The 22261-nt window shown below is 51.3% G+C and overlaps 1 protein-coding gene across 1 annotated transcript in view; it reads right to left on the bottom strand.

The window, feature by feature from the left end:
• Positions 1 to 22261, bottom strand: part of LOC140394025 (uncharacterized) — a 654493-nt gene that overhangs the window by 270251 nt on the left and 361981 nt on the right. Inside the window, exons 27-29 of the mRNA XM_072480809.1 lie at positions 17019 to 17177; positions 14578 to 14758; positions 6097 to 6308 (exon numbers count right to left, since the gene is read on the bottom strand). Of these exons, the coding sequence (XP_072336910.1) occupies positions 6097 to 6308; positions 14578 to 14758; positions 17019 to 17177 (552 nt within the window). The remainder of the gene's footprint in view (positions 1 to 6096; positions 6309 to 14577; positions 14759 to 17018; positions 17178 to 22261) is intronic.

Here is a 22261-nt window from a genome sequence, read left to right as displayed (position 1 = left end):
GCGGCTTCAAATGGGTGGGCGGAGCGCGCAGTGCAGACATTCAAAAGAGGCCTAAAGAAGCAGTCTTCCTGGTCAATGGGGACGAGACTGGCTCGCTTTTTGTTTTCGTATAGGACCACCCCCCATGCGGTGACTGGGGTAGCTCCCGCAGAACTCCTAATGGGCCGGAGACTTCGCACCCGCCTTAGTATGGTTTTCCCGGACATTGGCGCAAAAGTACGCCACACACAAGAACGGCAGGGACATGGTTTTTCTTGGCATCGGCCGATTCGGCAGTTTGCGCCCGGTGACTCAATGTTCGTTCAGAATTTTGCTGGCGGTGCCCAGTAGGTCCCTGGCGTAATCTTTCGCCAAACGGGCCCTATCTCTTACCAGGTGCAAGCCCAGGGTCGTCTCCAGCGCAAACATGTAGACCACGTTCGGTCCAACGATTCACCGCCCCTGGAGCTCATTTCTACAGCCACACAGACCAGACACAATGGAAAATAGTCCTCACAATCTTCCTCTGGTGCCTCACTCAAAGCCTGCGCAGGTCGTTACAGAATCACGTGGAGATAGAGACGCCGAGATGACGGAGGCAGCAGACCCTGACTCCAAGATGGAGACACAGGACGCATCAGAGGGGGAATCCTCGGGCCCACGGGCCGTGGATGTACAACCATTACGCCGTTCATCACGGAAGCGCCGGTCTCCATCTCGTTACCCATCGCCCGATCGAGAGCCTTGTGCAAATGGTGTCCGGCCTGCGGCAAAACGAGTCCGACGCCTTCCTTCGCCAGGGTCTTTGGTGGATTCCTTGGATGTTGGGGGGGAGTGATGTTATAACCTGCCTGCTTACCATTGGCTGGGGACTAATGACAATCCCACAATCCTGTGGGAGTATGAGCTTCCCCAATGAGGGGGGGGGCAGAGAAACCATTAGCAGACTCCCTGTATAAATAAAGCTGGTCAGTTTGGAACCAGCCAGTGTAGCGCACAAAGACTCACGCGAGACGAACAGAGATGAAATCGATGAAGCTTTATTAAGCGTGACTTGTTCCCCGCAGTTCAGTAGCAGACTGGCCTGCGGGAGAGAACTCCTGGTTCTTATACTCCACCTTCAGGGCGGAGCTAGAGGTCAACAGCCAACCAGGACCCGGGATCTGTCAGCCAATGACATCACGGCTTCACAGTCCCACATGACCCCTAATGCATACTACCACATTCACCCCTTGTAAAAAATGAACCCGGCGGGGTGGTGCTTCGTATGGTGGTAAGGGTTTACAAGGCTGGTCCTGGGAGGAAAACTTTTGCATGTCATCACAGCATGTACAGAGGTTTTTTTGTTTTGAACTATTTACAGTAAAAGGGGGAAAAAGGAAAACGTTCTCGTTACAGTCCACAATATAGTAATGTTACATCGATGCCACGAGTCGGTCGGGCGGTCTGGTCGTCCTCGTCGATCGCCTCGGCCCCGGTGGTGGTGCTTGTTCCCGTGTTGTCGTCTCCGGGAGCCTTACGGTTTCTGCTTCCGCTTCACTTCTGCTCGGACCTGGGAGGAGGATCGATTCCCCCGGGAAGGGGGCGCTCGCGGGGTGCGCCGGTGGCAGGGAGGGGGTGATTGGTGTCGGGGGGGGGTGTGCGTGTTGCCGGCGGGCGCCAGATCTCGCAGGGAGACCGTGTCCTGTCGGCCGTCGGGGTACTCCACGTAAGCGTACTGCGGGTTAGCGTGGGGGAGGCGAACCCTCTCGACCAACGGGTCCGACTTGTGCGCCCGCACATGTTTTCGGAGCAGGATGGGTCCTGGGACCGCCAGCCAGGTCGGCAGCGACGTTCCAGAGGAGGACTTCCTGGGGAAGACAAGGAGGCGCTCATGAGGCGTTTGGTTAGTGCTAGTACACAGTAGCGACCGGATGGAGTGGAGAGCGTCCGGGAGGACCTCCTGCCACCGTGAAACTGGGAGGTCCCTGGACCGTAGGGCCAGTAGGACGGTCTTCCAGACCGTGCCGTTCTCCCTCTCTACTTGCCCGTTCCCCCGGGGGTTGTAGCTGGTCGTCCTGCTCGAGGCTATACCGTTGCTGAGCAGAAACTGGCGCAGCTCGTCACTCATAAAGGAGGACCCCCTGTCGCTGTGGACGTATGCGGGGCAACCGAACAGTGTGAATATGGTGTTAAGGGCTTTAATGACTGTGGCCGCTGTCATGTCAGGGCAGGGGATGGCGAAGGGGAAACTGGAGTACTCGTCCACCACGTTCAGGAAGTATATGTTGCGGTCGGTGGAGGGGAGGGGCCCTTTGAAATCCAGACGAAGGCGTTCAAAGGGACGGGAAGCCTTGATCAGGTGTGCACCATCCGGCCTGAAAAAGTGCAGTTTGCACTCTGCGCAGATGTGGCAGTTCCTTGTGACTGTACGGACCTCCTCCACAGAGTAGGGGAGGTTGCGGGACTTTATAAAGTGGTAGAACCGAGTGACCCCCGGGTGGCAGAGGTCCTCGTGGAGGGTTTGGAGGCGGTTAATTTGTGCGTTGGCACATGTGCCGCGGGATAGGGCGTCGGACGGCTCGTTCAGCTTTCCGGGACGGTACATGATCTCATAGTTGAAGGTGGAGAGCTCGATCCTCCACCTTAAGATCTTGTCGTTCTTAATTTTGCCCCGCTGTGCATTATCGAACATGAAGGCTACCGACCATTGGTCCGTGAGGAGAGTGAATCTCCTGCCGGCCAGGTAATGCCTCCAATGTCGCACAGCTTCCACTATGGCTTGGGCTTCCTTTTCCACTGAGGAGTGGCGGATTTCTGAAGCGTGGAGGGTTCGGGAGAAAAAGGCCACGGGCCTGCCCGCTTGGTTAAGGGAGGCCGCTAGAGCTACATCAGAGGCGTCGCTCTCGACCTGGAAGGGGAGGGACACATCGATGGCACGCATCGTGGCCTTTGCGATATCCGCTTTGATGCGGCTGAAGGCCTGGCAAGCCTCTGTCGACAGGGGGAAGGTCGTGGTCTGTATTAGGGGGCGGGCCTTGTCTGCGTACTGGGGGACCCACTGGGCGTAATATGAAAAAAAACCCAGGCAGCGTTTTAGGGCTTTTGAGCAGTGCGGGAGGGGAAATTCCATGAGGGGGCGCATGCGTTCGGGGTCGGGGCCTATTATCCCATTGCGCACTACATATCCCAAGATGGCTAGCCGGTTTGTGCTAAACACGCACTTGTCCTCATTGTATGTGAGGTTCAAGGCTTTAGCGGTCTGGAGGAATTTTTGGAGGTTGGCGTCGTGGTCCTGCTGATCGTGGCCGCAGATGGTTACGTTGTCGAGATACGGGAACGTGGCCTGCAACCCGTGTTGATCAAACATTCGGTCCATTTCTCGTTGGAAGACCGAGATCCCGTTTGTGACGCCAAATGGAACCCTTAGGAAGTGGTATAATCGCCCGTCTGCCTCAAAGGCTGTGTACTTGCGGTCACTTGGGCGGATGGGGAGCTGATGGTAGGCGGACTTGAGGTCCACGGTGGAGAAGACCTTATATTGGGCAATCCGATTGACCATGTCGGATATGCGGGGGAGAGGGTACGCATCTAGTTGTGTGTACCTGTTGATGGTCTGGCTATAGTCTATGACCATCCTTTGCTTCTCCCCTGTCTTTACTACTACCACCTGTGCTCTCCAGGGACTGTTGCTGGCCTGGATTATGCCTTCCTTCAGTAGCCGCTGGACTTCGGACCGAATGAATGTCCGGTCCTGGGCACTGTACCGTCTGCTCCTAGTGGCGACGGGTTTGCAATCCGGGGTGAGGTTTGCAAACAAGGATGGGGGCTCAACCTTGAGGGTTGCGAGGCCGCAGATAGTGAGTGGGGGTATTGGGCCGCCGAATTGAAACGTTAGGCTCTGCAGGTTGCACTGGAAATCTAATCCCAGTAATGTGGGCGCGCAGAGTTGGGGAAGGACGTAGAGCCTGTAGTTTTTAAACTCCCTCCCTTGCACCGTTAGGGTCACTATGCAGAAGCCTTTAATCTGTACGGAGTGGGATCCTGCAGCTAGGGAAATCTTTTGCGCACTGGGACGGATGGTCAAAAAACAGCGTCTTACCGTGTCGGGGTGGATGAAGCTTTCCGTGCTCCCGGAGTCGACCAGGCATGGTGTCTCGTGCCCGTTTATCAGCACCGTTGTTGTCGTCGTCTGGAGCATCCGGGGCCGTGCTTGGTCCAGCGTCATTGAGGCCAGACGTGATCGTAGTGCTTGAGCGTCTTCCTCGAACCCCGTGGAGCCGTCGACACTGGGGTCCGTTGTTGCCGTCCAAGATGGCGGCGGGGGTGGACAAAATGGCCACCCCATGCATCGCACATGGCTGGGGGGTCACAAGATGGCGGTGGGGTGGACAAAATGGCCGTCCCCATGCGTCGCACAGGTCTTGGGGATCCCAGGATGGCGACGCCCCTCCTCCCCTCGTGGTGGCCGGGACCCAAAATGGCGGCGCCTGCAGGTCGCACATGGGGCGCTGGGGGGGTTGGGGAGCGTCAGAAATGCGCAGATCGCCTTGTTCTCCGGGGACAGCGGTAGTCGGGACCCAAACAGGTTGCGCCTGCGGGTCGTACATGGGGCGCTGGACAGCGGTGGCCGGGACCCAAACTGGTTGCGCCTGCGGGTCGTACATGGGGCGCTGGGGGGGTTGGGGAGCGTTAGAAGCGCGCAGGAATCCTTGTTCGCCAGGGACAGCGGCGACCTCCCGGGACCGGCACACAGCCGCAAAATGGCCCTTTTTCCCGCAGCTCTTACAAATCGCTGCGCGGGCCGGGCAGCGCTGCCGGGGGTGTTTCGCCTGGCCGCAGAAATAGCAGCGGGCTCCCCCGGGACGACTTGGCGTCTGAACCGCGCAAGCCTGTGGGGTGGGGGAGAGGGGGGGGGGGGGGTTTGTCGCGACGGGGGTCCACGGAGCCCAAGGGGCTGCTGCGCGGTCGGGGCCGTAGGCGCGGGCGTTTCGCGCGGCCACATCTAGTGAGGCTGCAAGGGCCCGTGCCTCTGAGAGTCCTAGCGACTCTTTTTCTAAAAGTCTTTGGCGAATTTGGGAAGAGTTCATACCAGCCACAAAAGCATCACGCATCAACATGTCTGTGTGTTCCATCGCGTTTACCGGCGGGCAGCTGCAGGCCCGTCCCAAAATTAGTAGCGCGGCGTAGAAATCATCTATCGATTCTCCGGGACTTTGCCGTCTCGTTGCGAGTTGGTAGCGTGCGTAGATCTGGTTCACTGGGCGAACATAGATGCTTTTTAGTGCTGCGAACGCCGTCTGGTAATCCTCTGCGTCTTCGATGAGAGGGAAAATTTCCGGGCTTACCCTCGAGTGCAGGACCTGTAGTTTCTGGTCTTCTGTGACCCGGCCGGGGGCCGTTCTGAGGTAGGCCTCGAAACAAGTCTGCCAGTGTTTGAAAACTGCTGCTGAGTTCACTGCGTTGGGGCTGATCCTCAGGCATTCCGGGATGATCCTGAGCTCCATAGTTCTTTTAAGCACGCTTAATAAATTGTAGCGCACAAAGACTCACGAGAGACGAATAGAGATGAAGTCGATGAGGCTTTATTAAGCGTGACTTGTTCCCCGCAGTTCAGTAGCAGACTGGCCTGCGGGGGAGAACTCCTGGTTCTTATACTCCGCCTTCAGGGCGGAGCTAGAGGTCAACAGCCAACCAGGACCCGGGATCTGTCAGCCAATGACATCACGGCTTCACAGTTCCACATGACCCCTAATGCATACTACCACAGCCAGCAAGCAAAGTTGCTGCTGCTGTTGTGTCTCTATATGTTATTGTAAATAAATGTTATTTCTTTGTATCCTTAAAACTCGTGCTGGATTCTGTGTGGCCCTCACAAAAGATGGATATGTTCTAACTTTTTCTGGCACAACTAGTGCGTCTATATAAGTTAGGTCAAGCAACCTTTTACTGCTGCGATTTTCACAGTAACTTCATTGCAGTGTTAATGTAAGCCTACTTGGGGCAATAAAGTATAAATAAAATGATTCAGAAGGGCAGACCAGTACATAAACAGCATAATGTGCAAGAACTGAAACTATCACTGTCCCCAAACCCAGTGCATTCTTTAAAGAGCAGAAAGAGCAGTATATTACTAACCTTTAAGTAAGTGGTGCTGGGTGTGTGAATATGAATCCTTCCTTCCAATTTATTTCCTTTGTTTTTGTAGTAGGTATAGATCACCAGATCCTTCACTGATATGGCTTTTGCTGCTGTTATTTCCACACTTGATTGGTAAGCACGAACGTGAGGTTGATTCAGTTTATGTGAAGTCTGAAGATAAAGCCAAGGTGTATCTACCTTCAATGAACCTGATCAAACATTGGGGAAAGAAATGTTTTACAATGAGTACACTCACTGCCAACTGAACACTACACTACCTCGTATTTATATACACGTGATTTTTTTTCTTAGTGAATTCTTATTTTCTACATAGCCTGTAGCTATTTAGTAAATAGTTACAAAGTTCAGAAGACTGAACTGTCACAGAACCATCAACAGGTGCACTGGACAGTTTTTAACAAATACAATCTCCCACTTGGGCACCTTTCCTCCAAATATAGGCTTTTTAAGACTAATTCTCAGATCTACACTTCCAAAGTCCTTCTCTGTACACCTAGAGTTCTCAGCTCCACAAACTGATCCACAAGTAACCCTTCCAAAATGTTAAAAAGCACTTATCTGTTGCCTGGAAAATTTGCAGGTCGCAGTTGGGCCTGCTGTTAAAATAACGAGCATGATCCAATGACATCAATGAGATTCAAAACTTCCATTTAAATTAGGTCCCCACTCCTCTGGGAAACAACCTTTATGCGCCCAAGCTCAGCTTAGTAAAAATGCTGGGGTGTGTTATGGACAGGAGAAGGGTGTGGGGTAATTTGTCCCTTTTTGCACCACTGACCCCTCGAGTGTTGTGACTTCAAATAATAGACATGAAACAAACTTTTTTGCAATTATAAATCAAAAGAAAGGTTTAGTGATTATTTTTCATAACACCCAAATTGTACTGTAATCGTAACTACACCCCCCCCCCCCCCCCACACACACACGACACATGGAAAGATTACGTCTAAAGATGAAAATGAAATGAAAATCGCTTATTGTCACAAGTAGGCTTCAAATGAAGTTACTGTGAAAAGCCCCTAGTCGCCACATTCCGGCACCTGTTCGGGGAGGCTGTTACGGGAATCGAACCGTGCTGCTGGCCTGCCTTGGTCTGCTTTCAAAGCCAGCGATTTAGCCCTGTGCTAAACAGCCCCTGTAACGTACAGTTAGATTACGTAAAGGGTCAAAAAGGCCACTTTGATTATCGGTTCTCAATGTGGAAGTTAAAATGTTGCAGGTCTGAAGGATTCTCTCTTTGTTCAATGAAGATCATCAACATTGGAGGTTACTGATTTTTCAATTTGAAGTTGGGGTCAAGCTCTTGCAGTGAAGATACATTACTGCAGGTAAAACATATTAGCCCTACTTCACTGCCTGAGATTACCTTCTTTTCCAGTTAGGGTTTTTTCCTTTTTCTGGACATAATCACATCCTCTGTCTGTATTAGTCCCTGGCCTGTCCTGAATGAAATGTGTACTTCTAGGTATTTTCCATCACAAGCCAGTTTTTGCCATGTGACAATAGTATCGCTGTATCAATTGTTCACACAAATGGGTTAATGGCTCAGCAGCCTTGCACACAATGGAGGATATGAGAACAACATCCCAGCCAGGAATAGACTTCAAAGTAATTTTATTTGTAATTCATTCTTCGTGAGTCAACAAGTCGAAAGGTTATTATTACTTTAAGCCTCCTCAATGGAATATTAACTTTTTAAATATTTACTTTTCCAGAGATATGGGGCGGGATTCTCCAATCCCGCAGCAGTGTCCACGCCGTTGTAAACGCAGTCGCGTTTTACAACGGCATGAACTGGCCGCTTCCACGACTAATCCTGGCCCCTACAGGGGGCAGCACGGCGGTGGAGCGGTTTGCGCCGCTCCAGCTGCCGATCCCGGAGCGAACTGTGCACCGCGAGATCCTCACATGCGCAGTTGCACCGGTGCCAACAAGGACATGCGCAGTGGCGCCGGCGCCAACGCGCGCATGTGCAGTGGCCTCCTTCAACGCGCCGGCCCCGACGCAACATGGCGCAGGACAACATGGGCCGGCGCGGAGGAAAGGAGGCCCCCAGCCACAGAGGCCAGCCCGCGATCGGTGGGCCCCGATCGTGGGCCAGGCCACATCGGAGGCTCCCCCCAAGGTCGGACTCCCCCTCTGCCCCCCAAAGGCTGCCACCCGACCCTTACAAGCCGAGGTCCGGCCGGCCCAGAGCAGGTTAGAACGGCACCGGCAGGACTCGGCTCTTTTCTTATGGCCGCTTGGCCCATCCGGGCCGGAGAATCGGTGGGCCAGCCGCGTAGAGCGGCCCGCGACCGGTGCAATGCCAACCATGCTGGCGCCAATGGTGCCGATTCTCCGTTCGGGGGGATTCTCCGGCCCAGCCCAGGGCTGGAAGAATCTCGCCCCTGCTCAGATGTGTCTGTCTTTGTCTGTATCAAAACCACAAAAGTTACCTGACCCTCTGGAGTCCATTTTGTCAGGCGTGGACACTCTGCTGCGGGATTGGAGAATCCTGCCCCATATCTCTGGAAAAGTTCCATGCTACCATTTAAAAGTAAAGTTTCCATCTTCCAAATGGGCATATGATACAACCATGACAGGTGTGGAATCGTGGCACAAAAAACCATCACCATCTAACCACCCCCCCATTTGTACCGCACGCCCCCAAGTGGTTGTTACCATTCCTTTTTATTTAACTTTCCTGTGCATGTCCCATTTGCTGCACAAGGCGTGGCTTTAAGATTCCCACCCATGCCCACATGCTGACACCTTTAAAAATGTTGGCCTCTAAATATGCATGGCCAGTTTTCCCCCGGCAGGGCAGGTTCTGGACTGCAGCTGAAAGGGAACATTGGGGATGAGGGCTGTTTAATAGGCTCTTTAATATGGCAAATTGTTGGTCACGCCATGGAGTAAAAATGTACAGGAATAAATAGGATATGTGATAAAGAAACAGGACATTCAGCCCAACCAACCCATGTCAGTGTTTATGCTCCATTTGAGTCTCCACCCATTTTCTTCTCATCTAAATCGACCGTTGTATCCATCTCCCTTTTCCCTGGTAAGCGTGTATAGTTTCTCCTTGAGTGTATCTATATTATTCATTTTAACCACTCCCTGTGATAGCAAGTTCCATGTTTGGATCATTCCTTGGGGAAAGAACATTCTTCTGAATTCCCTGTTGGATTTCTTATTGACCGTCTTATGTTCATGGCCTCTAGTTATGCTCTTCCCCACAAGAGGAAACTGATATGCCATCAATGAACACACGGCGAGTGGTGAACGTAACTGAGGCTTTAATACACTAAACAGAAAGCCTCCTGGCCTCTGATCCTGAACTGGATCAGAGGCGGAGACCAGCCACCTTTATACATGAGCCTGAGGGGAGGAGCCATAGGCGGAGCCAGCCGGGACAAGCAACAATACAATACAGTGGTTTATCACATTCATCCCCTGTTAAAAAAAAGAGTCCAGCGGGGGTGAAGTGGGCTTAAAGGTCAAGTCTGTCGGGGGCTTTGACCTTCCGCCGTGATTGCCTCAGTCCCGGTTGTGGTGTGGGCACCGGTGTCGAGACCTGAGCGTCCGGGAGCGTGTTGTCCTCTTCTTCACCCAGTTGTTGAGTCAGTGGAGGGCGGTGTATGGGCGGTGGTTATGGTCGCCAGTGGACCTGCGGGTGCCAGTTCTTGAGGTAGGTGGGTAGAGGTGGTGGAAGACGGTGTAGGGTCAGGGGTGGTGGTGATGGTCGCTGGGGAACCTGCAGGTGCCAAATCCCGAAGGGAGACTGTGTCCTTTCGCCCGTTCTGATGTGCCACGTAGGCATATTGTGGGTTGGCATGGAGGAGCAGGACCTTCTCGACGTGGGGATCTGATTTATGGCTCCTCGCATGCTTCATGAGGAGGACGGGCCCTGGGACTGTCAGCCAGGACGGGAGCGAGACCCCGGAGGTGGACGTCCTGGGGAAGGCAAACATACGCTCGTGAGGAGTCTCGTTGGTGGCAGTACACAGGAGCGACCGGATGGAGTGGAGCGCATCGGAGAGGACCTCCTTCCAGCGGGAGACGGAGATTTCTAGACCGTAGGGTCAGGAGGACAGCCTTCCAGACCGCCGCATTCTCCCTCACCACTTGTCCGTTTCCCCGGGGGTTGTAGCTGGTCGTCCTGCTGGAGGCGATGCCCTTGCTGAGCAGGAACTGGTGCAACTCGTCGCTCATGAAGGAGGAACCCCGATCGCTATGGATGTAGGTGGGGAACCCGAACAAGGTGAAAAGTCTGTGCAGGGCCTTGATGACAGTGGCAGAGATCATGTCAGGGCATGGGATGGCAAAGGGGAATCTTGAGTACTCGTCAACAATGTTGAGGAAGTATACGTTACGATCAGTGGAGGAGAGGGGTCCTTTGAAATCGACGCTGAGGCGCTCAAAGGGGCGGGAGGCCTTTACTAGGTGCGCTCTGTCTGGCCGATAGAAGTGCGGTTTGCACTCTGCGCAGACCTGGCAGTCCCTGGTCACGGTCCTGACCTCCTCGATGGAGTAAGGCAGGTTGCGAGCCTTGATAAAGTTAAACAAAGGTGTGACCCCCGGGTGACAGAGGTCATTGTGGAGGGCCCGGAATCGGTCAACTTGTGCGCTGGCACATGTACCGCGGGACAGGGCATCTGGGGGCTCATTGAGCTTCCCAGGTCGATACAAGATATCGTAGTTGCAGGTGGAGAGCTCGATCCTCCACCTCAGAATTTTGTCATTCTTGATCTTGCCCTGCTGTGTGTTATTGAACATGAAGGCCACCGACTGTTGGTCAGTGAGGAGAGTGAATCGCCTGCCGGCCAGATAATGCCTCCAATGTTGCACAGCTTCTACAATGGCTTGGGCTTCCTTTTCGACAGAGGAGTGTCGAATTTTGGAGACATGGAGGGTACGGGAGAAGAAAGCCACGGGCCTGCCTGCTTGGTTGAGGGTAGCGGCCAATGCAAAGTCTGACGCATCGCTCTCTACCTGGAACGGAATGGACTCGTCCACAGCGTGCATTGCGGCTTTGGCAATATCTGCCTTGATGCGGTTGAAGACCAGGCGGGCCTCAGCCATCAGGGGATTTAATAAGCGGACGGGCCTTGTCCGCATAATTGGGGACCCACTGGGCATAGTACGAGAAGAACCCAGGCATTTCTTCAGGGCCTTGGGGCAGTGGGGGAGGGGGAGTTCCAGGAGGGGGTGCATGCGGTCGGGGTCGGGCCCTAGGACTCCGTTTTCCACAACGTAGCCAAGGATGACTAGGCGGGTTGTGCGGAAACACATTTTTCCTTATTGTAAGTGAGGTTCAGGAGTTTGGCGGTGTGGAGGAAGTGCCGGAGGTTTTCGGCATGGCCCTGCTGGTCATGGCCGCAGTTAGTGACATTAGCTAAGTACGGGAACATGGCCTGCAGCCCGTACTGGTCAACCATTCGGTCCATTTCCCGTTGGAAGACCGAGACCCCATTAGTGATGCCGAAGGGAACCCTGAGGATCTGATAGAGGCGGCCATCTGCCTTGAAGGCAGTGTATTGGCGGTCCTCCGGGTGGATAGGGAGCTGGTGGTATGCGGACTTCAAGTCAACTGTGGAGACGACTCGATACTGCGCAATCTGATTGACCATGTCAGATATGCGGGGGAGGGGGTACGCATCGCGCTGCGTGCACCGGTTGATGGTCTGACTGTAGTCGATGACCATCCGGTGCGTCTCCCCAGTCTTGACGACCACCACTTGGGCTCTCCAGGGGCTGTTACTAGCCTCAACGATCCCCTCTTGTAGGAGTCGCTGGACCTCCGACCTGATAAAGGCCCTGTCCCGGGAACTGTATCGCCTGCTCCTAGTAGCGATGGGCTTACAGTCCGGGGTGAGGTTAGCGAAGAGCGAGGGTGGGGCGACCTTAAGGGTCGCGAGGCTACAGACGGTGAGGTGGGGCAGGGGTTCGCCAAACTTAAAAGTAAGGCTTTGGAGGTGGCACTGGAAGTCGAGCCCCAGTAATAGGGCAGCGCAGAGATGGGGAAGGACGTAGAGTTTGAAGTTAGTGTACTCTACGCCTTGTACAGTAAGGGTCGCGACACAGTACCCCCGGATTTCTACTGCATGTCATCCGGAAGCCAGCGAGATTTTCTGGGTTGCGGGTAAGATTGGGAGGAAGCAGCGCCTTACCGTATCTGGGTGTATGAAGCTGTCTGTGCTCTAGGAGTCAAAAAGGCAGGCCGTCTCGTGCCCGTTGATCCGGACGGTCATCGTCGATTTTGTGAGGTGATGAGGCCGCGACTGGTTGAGCGTGATAGAGGCGACCTTCGGAAGGTGATGGGTAGGCCGGTCGGAGGTAGCGGCGGCCAGCATATGATTGGTGAGTAGGTCTCCCGGGAGGCTGCGGAGTGGTCCCAAGGTGGCGGCCCCCATGGGTCGCGCGTGGCATCGGCGATGGCATCAAAGTTGGCGGCCCCCGTGGGTCGCGGGTGAAGTACAAAATGGCGTTAAAGATGGCGCCCCCCATCGAAGTCGCCCACGGGTCGCACATGGCGGGTGGCACGGCAACTGGGGGCGGCCCCGACAGGCAGCAGGCAGCGCTGCTGGGCCTAGAAGCTTTAGAGAGAGATCGGGCCTGGCAGGCTTCCGCAATGTGGTCCTTCCTCCCACACCCGTGCAGGACAGCATTGTCAGGGATGATCACCCTGGCCGCAAAAGTAGCACTTGGGGCTTCCGGCGTTGGCAGGCTGCTGCGCGGCACAGGCTTGCGCCGCATCCGGGTCGGATGATGGTGGCGCCCACGATATCGCCACGTAGTCGGAGGTGTAGGCCTCCATGTTCTGGTAGGCCACCTCCAGAGAGTTTGAGAGCTGCACTGTCTCTGGGAGGCCGAGTGTACCCTCTTCTAGCAATCGCTGGCGGATGTAGCTCGATTTCATGCCCGCGACATAAGCGTCCCTGATCAACAGCTCCACGTGCTGGGTAGCCGATACCGCCTGGCAGTCACAGCTCCAGCAGAGTACCTGCAAGGCACGCAAGAATTCTGCTAGTGACTCCCCAGGGTGTTGTCGTCTCGTGGCAAGAAGGTGCACCTCGTTCACAGACTTAACATAGTGTCCCTTCAGCAGCATTATCGCCTCCGTATACAAGGGGGCGTCCCTGATGAGATGAAAGACTTGCCGGCTCACCCGTGCGTGCTTCTTTTGGAGGTCGGTGAAGGATCCGAGGTACGCTTCGAAGCAGCTTAGCCAGTGCTCAAAAGTTGCAGTGGCGTCGGCTGCCTGTGGGTCAAGCTCCAGGCGATCAGGCTTGCGTGATGAATTCATATTAGATGTTTAGTGTATTAATTTGATATGACATCAATGAACACACGACGAGTGGTGAACGTAACTGAGGCTTTAATACACTAAACAGAAAGCCTCCTGGCCTCTGATCCCGAACTGGATCAGAGACGGAGACCAGCCACCTTTATACATGAGCCCGAGGGGAGGAGCCACAGGCGGAGCCAGCAGGGGCAAGCCCAGGCATGTAACAATACAATACACTACAGTGGTTTACCACAGAAACATTGGCCTAAATGTCCCGGTCCCGCCCACCGCGGGAGTGGAGGAAAATTTGTCAGAGCAGCTAATGGTCTGTTGATTTTGGGTGGGAATTTCCAGTCCCGTGGAGGGCGGCACTGGAAGATCCTGTCCATTTTCTCCGCATCCATTCGTGGAAAACCTTTCAGATTTTAAAGACTTTTAGGTCGCTCTCACATCCTTCTCTTTTTCAACAAAGATACCCAGACTGTTAGTCCTTTCCTGATAATTTATCTCCACATATTTCTGTTATCATCAGTGTATGTGCACTGTTTTTAAAATTGTTCATCTTTCCACAGATAACCTGTAGACTGAAATCAAGATGCGACCATTCCATACTGAGTAACACCGAGAAAAGCATAAAGATTACAGGAGGTTCATGAAATGTTCAACTCTATGCTGTAATTTCGACAGCATAACAGCAGTGAATATTTTTCAACTTCCTTGTTGCTACTTTGTGCAGGAACCTACGTTCTGGCCCAAAGTCAAACAAAACCTTTGTCTTGGATTAGCTTCAAATTAATTTTGCCAGTGAGAAAGGGCATGTTTCAATCACTTCTTCAGTTTTGTCATATTTTCCCTTTTTTTAATGTCTCTTCCGTGAGACCAATAATGGGAAAGAAATATGTTCTTAAATCTCTATCAAGATCAGACATAATTTTATAGAAGCACAGAGTGGCCATTTGACCCAGCCAATCATTTGTGGAGAACCTGCAAGGCAAAATACTTGTATCACTTGAACTTAACAAGGAACAAATACATTTTTTCTGATCATCCATTTGAAATACAACTCATCAGTTGTGCTCAACAGGCAAAATATATTGTATTCCCATAGTTTGTTGACTTAGAATCATACAATCATAGAATGGTTGCATTCAGCCCTTTGTATCCAAGCCAGTTAGTCATCCTACCTTCCCACTTCTTTAACTTTGGTTTTGAGGTATCCTTCCACTGAATTCCTGCCTGGAACGGTATCTTGTCATTGTACAGCACTTTGACGTGTGTGTTGCTTTCAGCGTAACCCTGCAGTAAATGGGAATGCTGCAGTTCTGTCCTGTAATTAACTTGCTTCTCTGGAATTAGCAAAGTGAACTGGATAATGAGAAAATAGTTTGAAGCTGTTAAATGAGCAGTTGAGGAACTGGAAACTTTGGCATTTAAGAAGTATATCAACGTCTGCAATCAGTTCAAAAGACCAAAAAATCGGTTGCTTCTCATCCCAATTCCGACATTAGTCTTAATAAACTCATAAATGTGTGTGTGACAATGCCTTAAACACTTCAATTTTTGATAATGTTTCTCTGAGTGCATTGGGCCTTGCAATAACTTACGTTTTCCTGCTGTTGAGGGAGAGATGTAATTTCTGGCGGAATATAATTTATATATATTGGTTTACTATATATTCTGCCCATTGTGTCTAATTTGGTTCTTTGTTTGAGCAATCCAACATTTCTTCATTACCCTCTCTTCCCTACTTTCATATTTCAAGTATTTATCCAATTTTCCCTTAAAATTTACAATTTCTTTCACTTAACCTTTTGTTGGAGTAAAACATTCTAATTCCTTTTCTTATTCCTCCTGAAAAACTTAAATTGATGACCCCCGATGTCACTTATTCACCCCCATCAAAACTCTTCATTATTTTAAATCCCACTTAGAAACCTTCTCTGAACCTTTGGCTCCAGTATCACCTTTCAGCAACTGGGTTTCTGGAATCGGAAGCACGGCTCACAGCTGTCAATGGTGGAGCGACTAAAACTGGGGATGTTCAACAAACCAAAGTTGGAGGAGATGCCTCGGAGTGTTGTGGGCTGGAGGAGTTTATTGAGATAGGGAAGGGGGCGAAGCAATGGTGGTGATGGAGGGTGGTGGGGGAAGGGGGTGGGGAATTTGAAAACAAAGGTGAGGGTTTTAAACCAAAGCATTACATAAGATTGTAGATCAGAGGGCACAGTGGTGATAGGGGAATAGGGCTTGGCACAGGTTTTTGGATGGCTTCAAGTCTACAGAAATGAGAATAAGCGAGGAAAGCCAGGAGTTACGGTTAGGATTAGGGAATACTGCAGTCTGGAGGCAGCAACGGCTGGGATGGAGTCACCCAAGGAGACAAAATCATTTAAAGAGTTAATAATAATAATTGCTTGTCACAAGTAGGCTTCAATGAAGTTACTGTGAAAAGAGTTAAAGGTGCCTCAGAAACCCAGCAAGGCTCAATGAGAGTGACAGGGCCCTCTTCCTCCTAAGGGATCAAGGATCACTTTTCCTGGCAGCTCTAATGTCAGCGTTTGGAAGACAGGGAAATTTGGCAGTTTGTCAGGGTCTGCCTGCATCATAATATGTGTGCATGAGTTAGGCAACCCAGCATGTGTAGCGGGAGGAAAATTGAGATTGGGCAGACACGTGGTAATAGGCCTCAACATTTAAGTGATGCCCAAATACGACCATTATCCGGCCCAATTTTGGGGTGTTAATGCAAGAAAATCAAGACCGTTATGGAACGTTATGGCAAAAATACAATGAAATGGCCTCTTAATCTGTGTCACTATACTAATAAGTGAAAGGTTTGTAAACAGGGGAGAGATTGTGCTGAGATATTCGCAAAGTCACACTTTAATTGAAAGATGTGTTGAAATAATCAAACCAAGAAAAATCAATGGGTACAAATGTGGCACAGATATGATTAGAATCCCTACAGTGCAGAAGGAGACCATTCGGCCCATTGAGTCTACACCAACTCTCTGAAAAGGAACTCTACCTAGGCCCACGCCCCCACCCCATCCCCATAACCCTACCTAACCCTTTGGACAAGGAGGAGTAATTTAGCCAAGCCAATCCACCTAACCTGCACATCTTTGGACCGTGGGAGGAAACCGGAGCACCCGGAGGAAACCCACACAGACACGGGAAGAACGTGCTGACTCCACACAGTCGCCCAAGGCTGGATTCGCACCTGGGCCTCTGGCGCTTTGAGGCAACAGTGCTAACCACTATGCCACCGTGCTGCTTATCCAAAGGCTATTCCCGCATCGGGAACTCGGCAGAATCCAGCCCATATTTCTACAAAACAAATATTAACAGATTCCATTCTAAACACAATGATAAAATAAAAAGCAACAACCTTCCAACTATCTAGGAATACTGTCTCATCCAATAGTGTAAGCCAAGACTCTGATCTTCGCAGGCTGATGATTCTCTTGTCAGAGCTAACTAAAGACATGTTTAAAATTACCAGCGCATGCTTGCCGGCTTTTAGACATGTGTCAGCAGCTACCCTATTTTTATTTAATAATCCCTCCAAAATGCTGAATTTCCAGATTAATGATTCATGTCAAATTACTCTCCACAGACCTACCTCCATGAAATAGTTGGTTAAGCTGTGACTGGAATCATTCTTGAACAGCTGAGTGATAAAAATCTTCTTTCTGTTGTTAATCTCATCCCAGTGCTTCCCATAGTTGACCTCGAGCTGGGTGTGTGTCCGCGACTCATTTTCCTCATGCTGCAGATGGAGCTGTCAAGAGTGCAGAGATATTTAGAAGGCGGTACAACACCTCTCGGAGGATTTTGTGGCGCGTTGGGTAATGCCCCTCCCTCTGAGCCAGCAGCTCCAGGTTCAATTCCCCACTCCAGGACCTGATAGTCTAGGATGCGGCATTTACAACATGACCAAACAGGTTGAACATCCTTCCAATGTGCCTTTGGCAGATGGTAAGAGAGGGAGAGATTCCTAGTCAGCCGTGTGATGGAAAGAATATTAGAGCCTCTGCCATCGCTCTCCATTATTCCAGATTATAACACACATGTAAAAAGTGTGTGTTGCACTTCCGGTGACGGCGGGCGGGAGGCGGCCGCACAATGGAGGGCTCCCGTTCGGGAACGGCATTTTCGGGGCTTTAAGCCCGGTCCCAGGGTCCACGGAGGTGCCAGAAGCAGGGAGAAGGCACGGAGGAGGCACAGTGAAGGCACAGGAAAGGCCAAAAAGTAAAGAAAAATGTTGAGGGTGAGCAAAAAAACAGCTGAAGGTCCGTCGGGGAGTGGAAAGGTCACCGTGGGGTCACCAAGGAAAATGGAGGCTGGAGCACCAGGGAAGGCCGCATTGCTTACGGCTGAAGAAATAACTAAGGTGATGGCGGCGGAATTCGAAAAGCAGTTGGCGCAGATTGCGAAATGCATGGAGACGGTGAGGAAGGAGATGAGGGAGGTTTTGAGTGTGCTGGTGGAGGAGGCGGTTTCCCCGGTGAGGACGGAGGTGGCGAGCGCAGTGGCGGAAGTGCGAGCGCAAGGGGAGGCGCTGAAGGAAGTGGAGGAGACGTTATTGCAGCACAGTGATCAACTTGCCTAGATGGGGAAGGAGATGCGGAAGGTGATGGACACTAACAAGGATCTGCGAGGAAAAATGGAAGACCTGGAAAACAGATCGTGGCGACAGAATTTGAGGATTGTGGGGCTGCCTGAAGGAGTTGAAGGACCGAAGCCGACTGAGTATTTTGCCGCGATGCTGGCAAAACTATTGGGGGAGGGGAAGGATCCCTCCCGATATGAACTGGATCGGGCTCATCGGTCGTGGAGGCCTGTACCAAAGGCGAGTGAGCTGCCAAGGGCAGTGACTCTGTGCTTCCGTAGGTACAGTGTGAAGGGGAAGGTCCTGAGCTGGGCCAAGCAGAAGCGGGTGGTGCAGTGGGCTGGAGCTGGTATACGCATATATCAGGACTTTACGGTGGAGCTGGCGAGGAGGCGGGCTGCCTTCAACCTGGTGAAGAGGGCACTGTACATTAGCAAGGTGCGGTCCGGCATTGTATATCGAGCGAAGCTGAGGGTGACTTACAAGCTCAGGGACTTTTATTTTGGAACGGCGGAAGCGGCGGAGGAGTTTGCGAAAGCAGAAGGACTGTGGCAGAACTGACAAATTGAGAAATGGACATGTGCCGATGTAACCTCATGACTGTATTTTCTTCTTTTTTGTATCACTGCACGCGTGTGTAGAGACTAAAGGAGCCAATGGTGTATATATTTGGACAAGGGGAGGGACGGGTCTTTCACTCGAAATGAGAGTTCTTTGGGGTGTAGGTGGATATGCGGGGTTGGTGTGCTTAAAGGGGATCTTTGGACTTTCCTAGGGCCGGGCAAGGGGGAAAAGGACCCGGGCGGGGGCCTCCACGCTGGCCGGTGTGTGCCGGTTGGTGAACGGGAGTGAGGTGGGGGGAGGGGCTGCGGCCATCGGAGCCTGGCAGAACAGGGTCCGAGTGGTCTAGCCGGGTTGGAAAGTTGGGGGAAAGGAACCGAGGTTGAGAGGAGGAGTTTTACAAGAGGCAGTGGACGGGAGGAGCTGGAGACTTGGGGGGGGGGGGGGGGGAGCTGTGTAAGATTAAGGGTGACTACGGGTAATCCCTGATTCCTTTTTGTCATTTGTTTATGTAAACATGCAGGTTGAGGTTTGGGGGTCGGTGGGTAGATGGGATCATCGTTATTATGGGGACTGGCATATCTTGCTGACTATTGTTTATTGTTGATGGATGTAAATGTGGGAGAAAATGTGAAAAAGGAGGCGAATAAAAAAAATTATTTAAAAAATAAAAGTGTGTTGCTATAGCAACTCAGACGCCCAGAGTGATCCATAACATGCCACCACAACATCTAAATTACATCAAATATACAATCCAGATAGAGGTCATTCAGCCTAACTAATCCATATCACTATTTATGTTCCACTCAAACCCTCTCCCAGCCTTTCTCATCTAACCCTATCAGGTTAACCTTCTAATACCTTCTCATATGTTTACCTCACCTCCCTTTCAATTTATCTACACTATTCAAAGACAACTTGCTGGAATTATCTGGCCGTTTGTTGCGCAGTCCCGCCGGCAGCGCACCCCCTCTGCTTGTGGGTTTCCTGGCGGTGTGACTTCATTGGGAATTCCCATTGACAGCGGTGGGAGTAAAGAATCCCACCGCCAGCGAACAGCGCGCAGACTCCCGCCGCCGAGAATCACACCTCTGGGAGGCCGGAGAATCCCACCCCTTATATGTTTGTAGTGTCTTTGAGATTATAAAACATGCTCAGGTGCTTCACAGGGTTATTCTAAAACAATGCTGAGTCCTATGAGGTGTTATAAAGAGGCTTTGACAAAATGTCATCCAGACTCGAAACGTTAGCTCCGTTCTCGCTCCACAGATGCTGTCAGACCTACTGAGGTTGTCCAGTATTTCCTGTTTTTGTAAGGAGATACCAGTTTGGATGACCTAACGCTTTATCAAAGAGGTATCTTCAAAGGAGTGCCTGAAAGAAGAAAAATGAGGTAGAGGGGCAGAAAGATGAAAAGATTGAATTCCAAAGCTTGGAGACTGGGCAACTGAATGTACTGTCCCCCAATGGTGGAGTGAATATAATTGGGAGTGCAAAAGAGGCCTGAATTAAAGAACGTAAATATCTCGGAGTGCTGTGGGGTAGAACGAGATTACAAAGATAAGGGGCGCGATCGAATGGCCTCGTTGCACCGACTCGGTGATGCGACAAGGCCGATAAATCCTTTGAGAGGCCTCTCGCAAGATTTATGATGCTCGGAGCATCTCGCGAGATCTAACGGGATCTCACACGATCTCACGAGGCGTCACAATCTGGATCTTGCCCTTGCTAGGCAAGATCCAGATTTACATAGTAACTGTTCACGTAAATATGTCGGTGCCCGATGCTCCCGAGGCCCGGGAACAGACGTCCACACCGAGACGACCTCGCCATGGTACCATTTAGCACAGGTCCACACAAACATGGACCAGGCATAACGACACTTGGGGTGAAGTCTCCCAGGCCATCGGAGGCCCACGGCTGAATGAACTCTGGGCAGGGTTGTACCCAGGTACTCCCGCAGGCACCCGGGCACCTGGTGGCAGGGGTGCTGACAGGGGTAAAGGATGTGCTAGGAAGAGGAGGCAAAGTTTTGATGACCTCAAGTTTATGGATGATAGGATTGAGGAAACCAGCCAAGAGAGTGTTGGAAGAGTCGAATCTCGGGGAAACAAATGTTACCTGAAACAGCAGCCTGTGGTGGCAAGTTCCTCATCCCCACCCCTCTCTGGGTGAAGACGCTTCTTATGAATTCCTCAACTGGATTTCTTGATGACAATCTTAAATTGCCGGCCTCTTATTCCGTTTTTCCCACAAGTGGAGACGCTCTCTCGTGGTCTACTCTTTCAAAGCATTCTGTCATCTTAAAGACCTCCCGCCACCCCACTTCTATCTTCAAGCCTGTTTATCCTCTATCACTGTTGTAACCCTCATGAAACCCATGGGGAAGGCCCATTGGTTTCCCCATGGGGCTCGTGGAGTATGAACTCCCCCGCTGAGGGGTGGAGTCCCAACAGTGGGCTCGTTAATTCCCCGAGATAAGAGGCGGCCCAGCAAGGAGCCGGCACCTCCTGTTGGTCCTGGCTGGGACTTGGACTGCTGCTTAGTGGCTGTATTTCCTAACTGTGAGTAGGAAATAAACTACTTTTGACTCACCTTTTCGGGATTCCTCACTGACTACAATAATTACGTATTATAAAATGAATAAAAGCCACACAAATGCTAATTTTACGTTCCCCTGATTCAACTCTTGACAATATCAGAAGTACGCTGATCAAACAGCAGAGCAGTTTGGGTTTCCATTATAGGATTGCATTCACTGATATTAGACAGCTGCATAATTACCTGTCAAAAACGTTTTTTTGGTTTTAATTACAGCACAAAGTTTGCATCCAACCTGTGCCACATTGATGCAGCCTTAACTGTTTGGAGCCTGTCTCTCTCCCTGCCATGTTACTACCATTAGGACAGAAAACCCCTCTGTTCCTCTCACACTATGTTTTATTTCACTTAGTATATATGCAGGCTCTTTCCTCCAATTAGAGGTGCACAGCACACCCAGCCAATCCAGACATGTCAGCATTGATGTGTTAGGCAGGTAGGTTCGATGTGGACTGCACTCGATGCAGGGAAGCTAGAAACAGACGAGCTGCGGAGGAGGCTGGATGTTTTCCATTTCACCGGATGGCTGCTTGCTGGTCAATGCTGATTCACTCGAGGTAGGTCCGTCAAGATCCGTATCACTCTGGTACCATGATGTGTTAGGCATGTAGGTTCGATGTGGACTGCACTCGATGCAGGGAAGCTAGAAATAGACGTCTAACACTGGAGAAGATCCAACACTGTTTCATTCAACGATAGAACTGATATACATATTCAGCTGTGGGTCGACACTATACTGAACTGACTGGAGATCTTGTAGTAGCTTGACCAGACTTACTAGCTACCGCATGGTGTTTGCGCTTGCTAGCTCATGGACTCTGACTGTCTCAGTGGCTGGGTCCCGAGAGAGCGAGAAACCTAGTGCCCTCTGGCTTTATAGTGGTAGTGTCCTGTCTGGTGATTGGCTGCACTGTGCTGTGTGCTTACTGGTCATCCTGTGTGTCAATCACTGCCTGTCTGCATCTCATTAAATACACGAGTGAATATTATGACGAGCATTAGGATCAAAAATCGGAAGAACAGTTTTAAGAAAGAGTAAAGTTCACAGAGATGGAATTTCTCCGCCAGAAGCTGAAGGTCATCTTACACAT

This window comes from Scyliorhinus torazame, chromosome 17 (genome assembly GCF_047496885.1).
Source record: "Scyliorhinus torazame isolate Kashiwa2021f chromosome 17, sScyTor2.1, whole genome shotgun sequence".
In the NCBI taxonomy this organism is placed as follows: Eukaryota; Metazoa; Chordata; class Chondrichthyes; order Carcharhiniformes; family Scyliorhinidae; genus Scyliorhinus; species Scyliorhinus torazame.
This window is presented reverse-complemented; position numbering and strand designations above follow the sequence as displayed.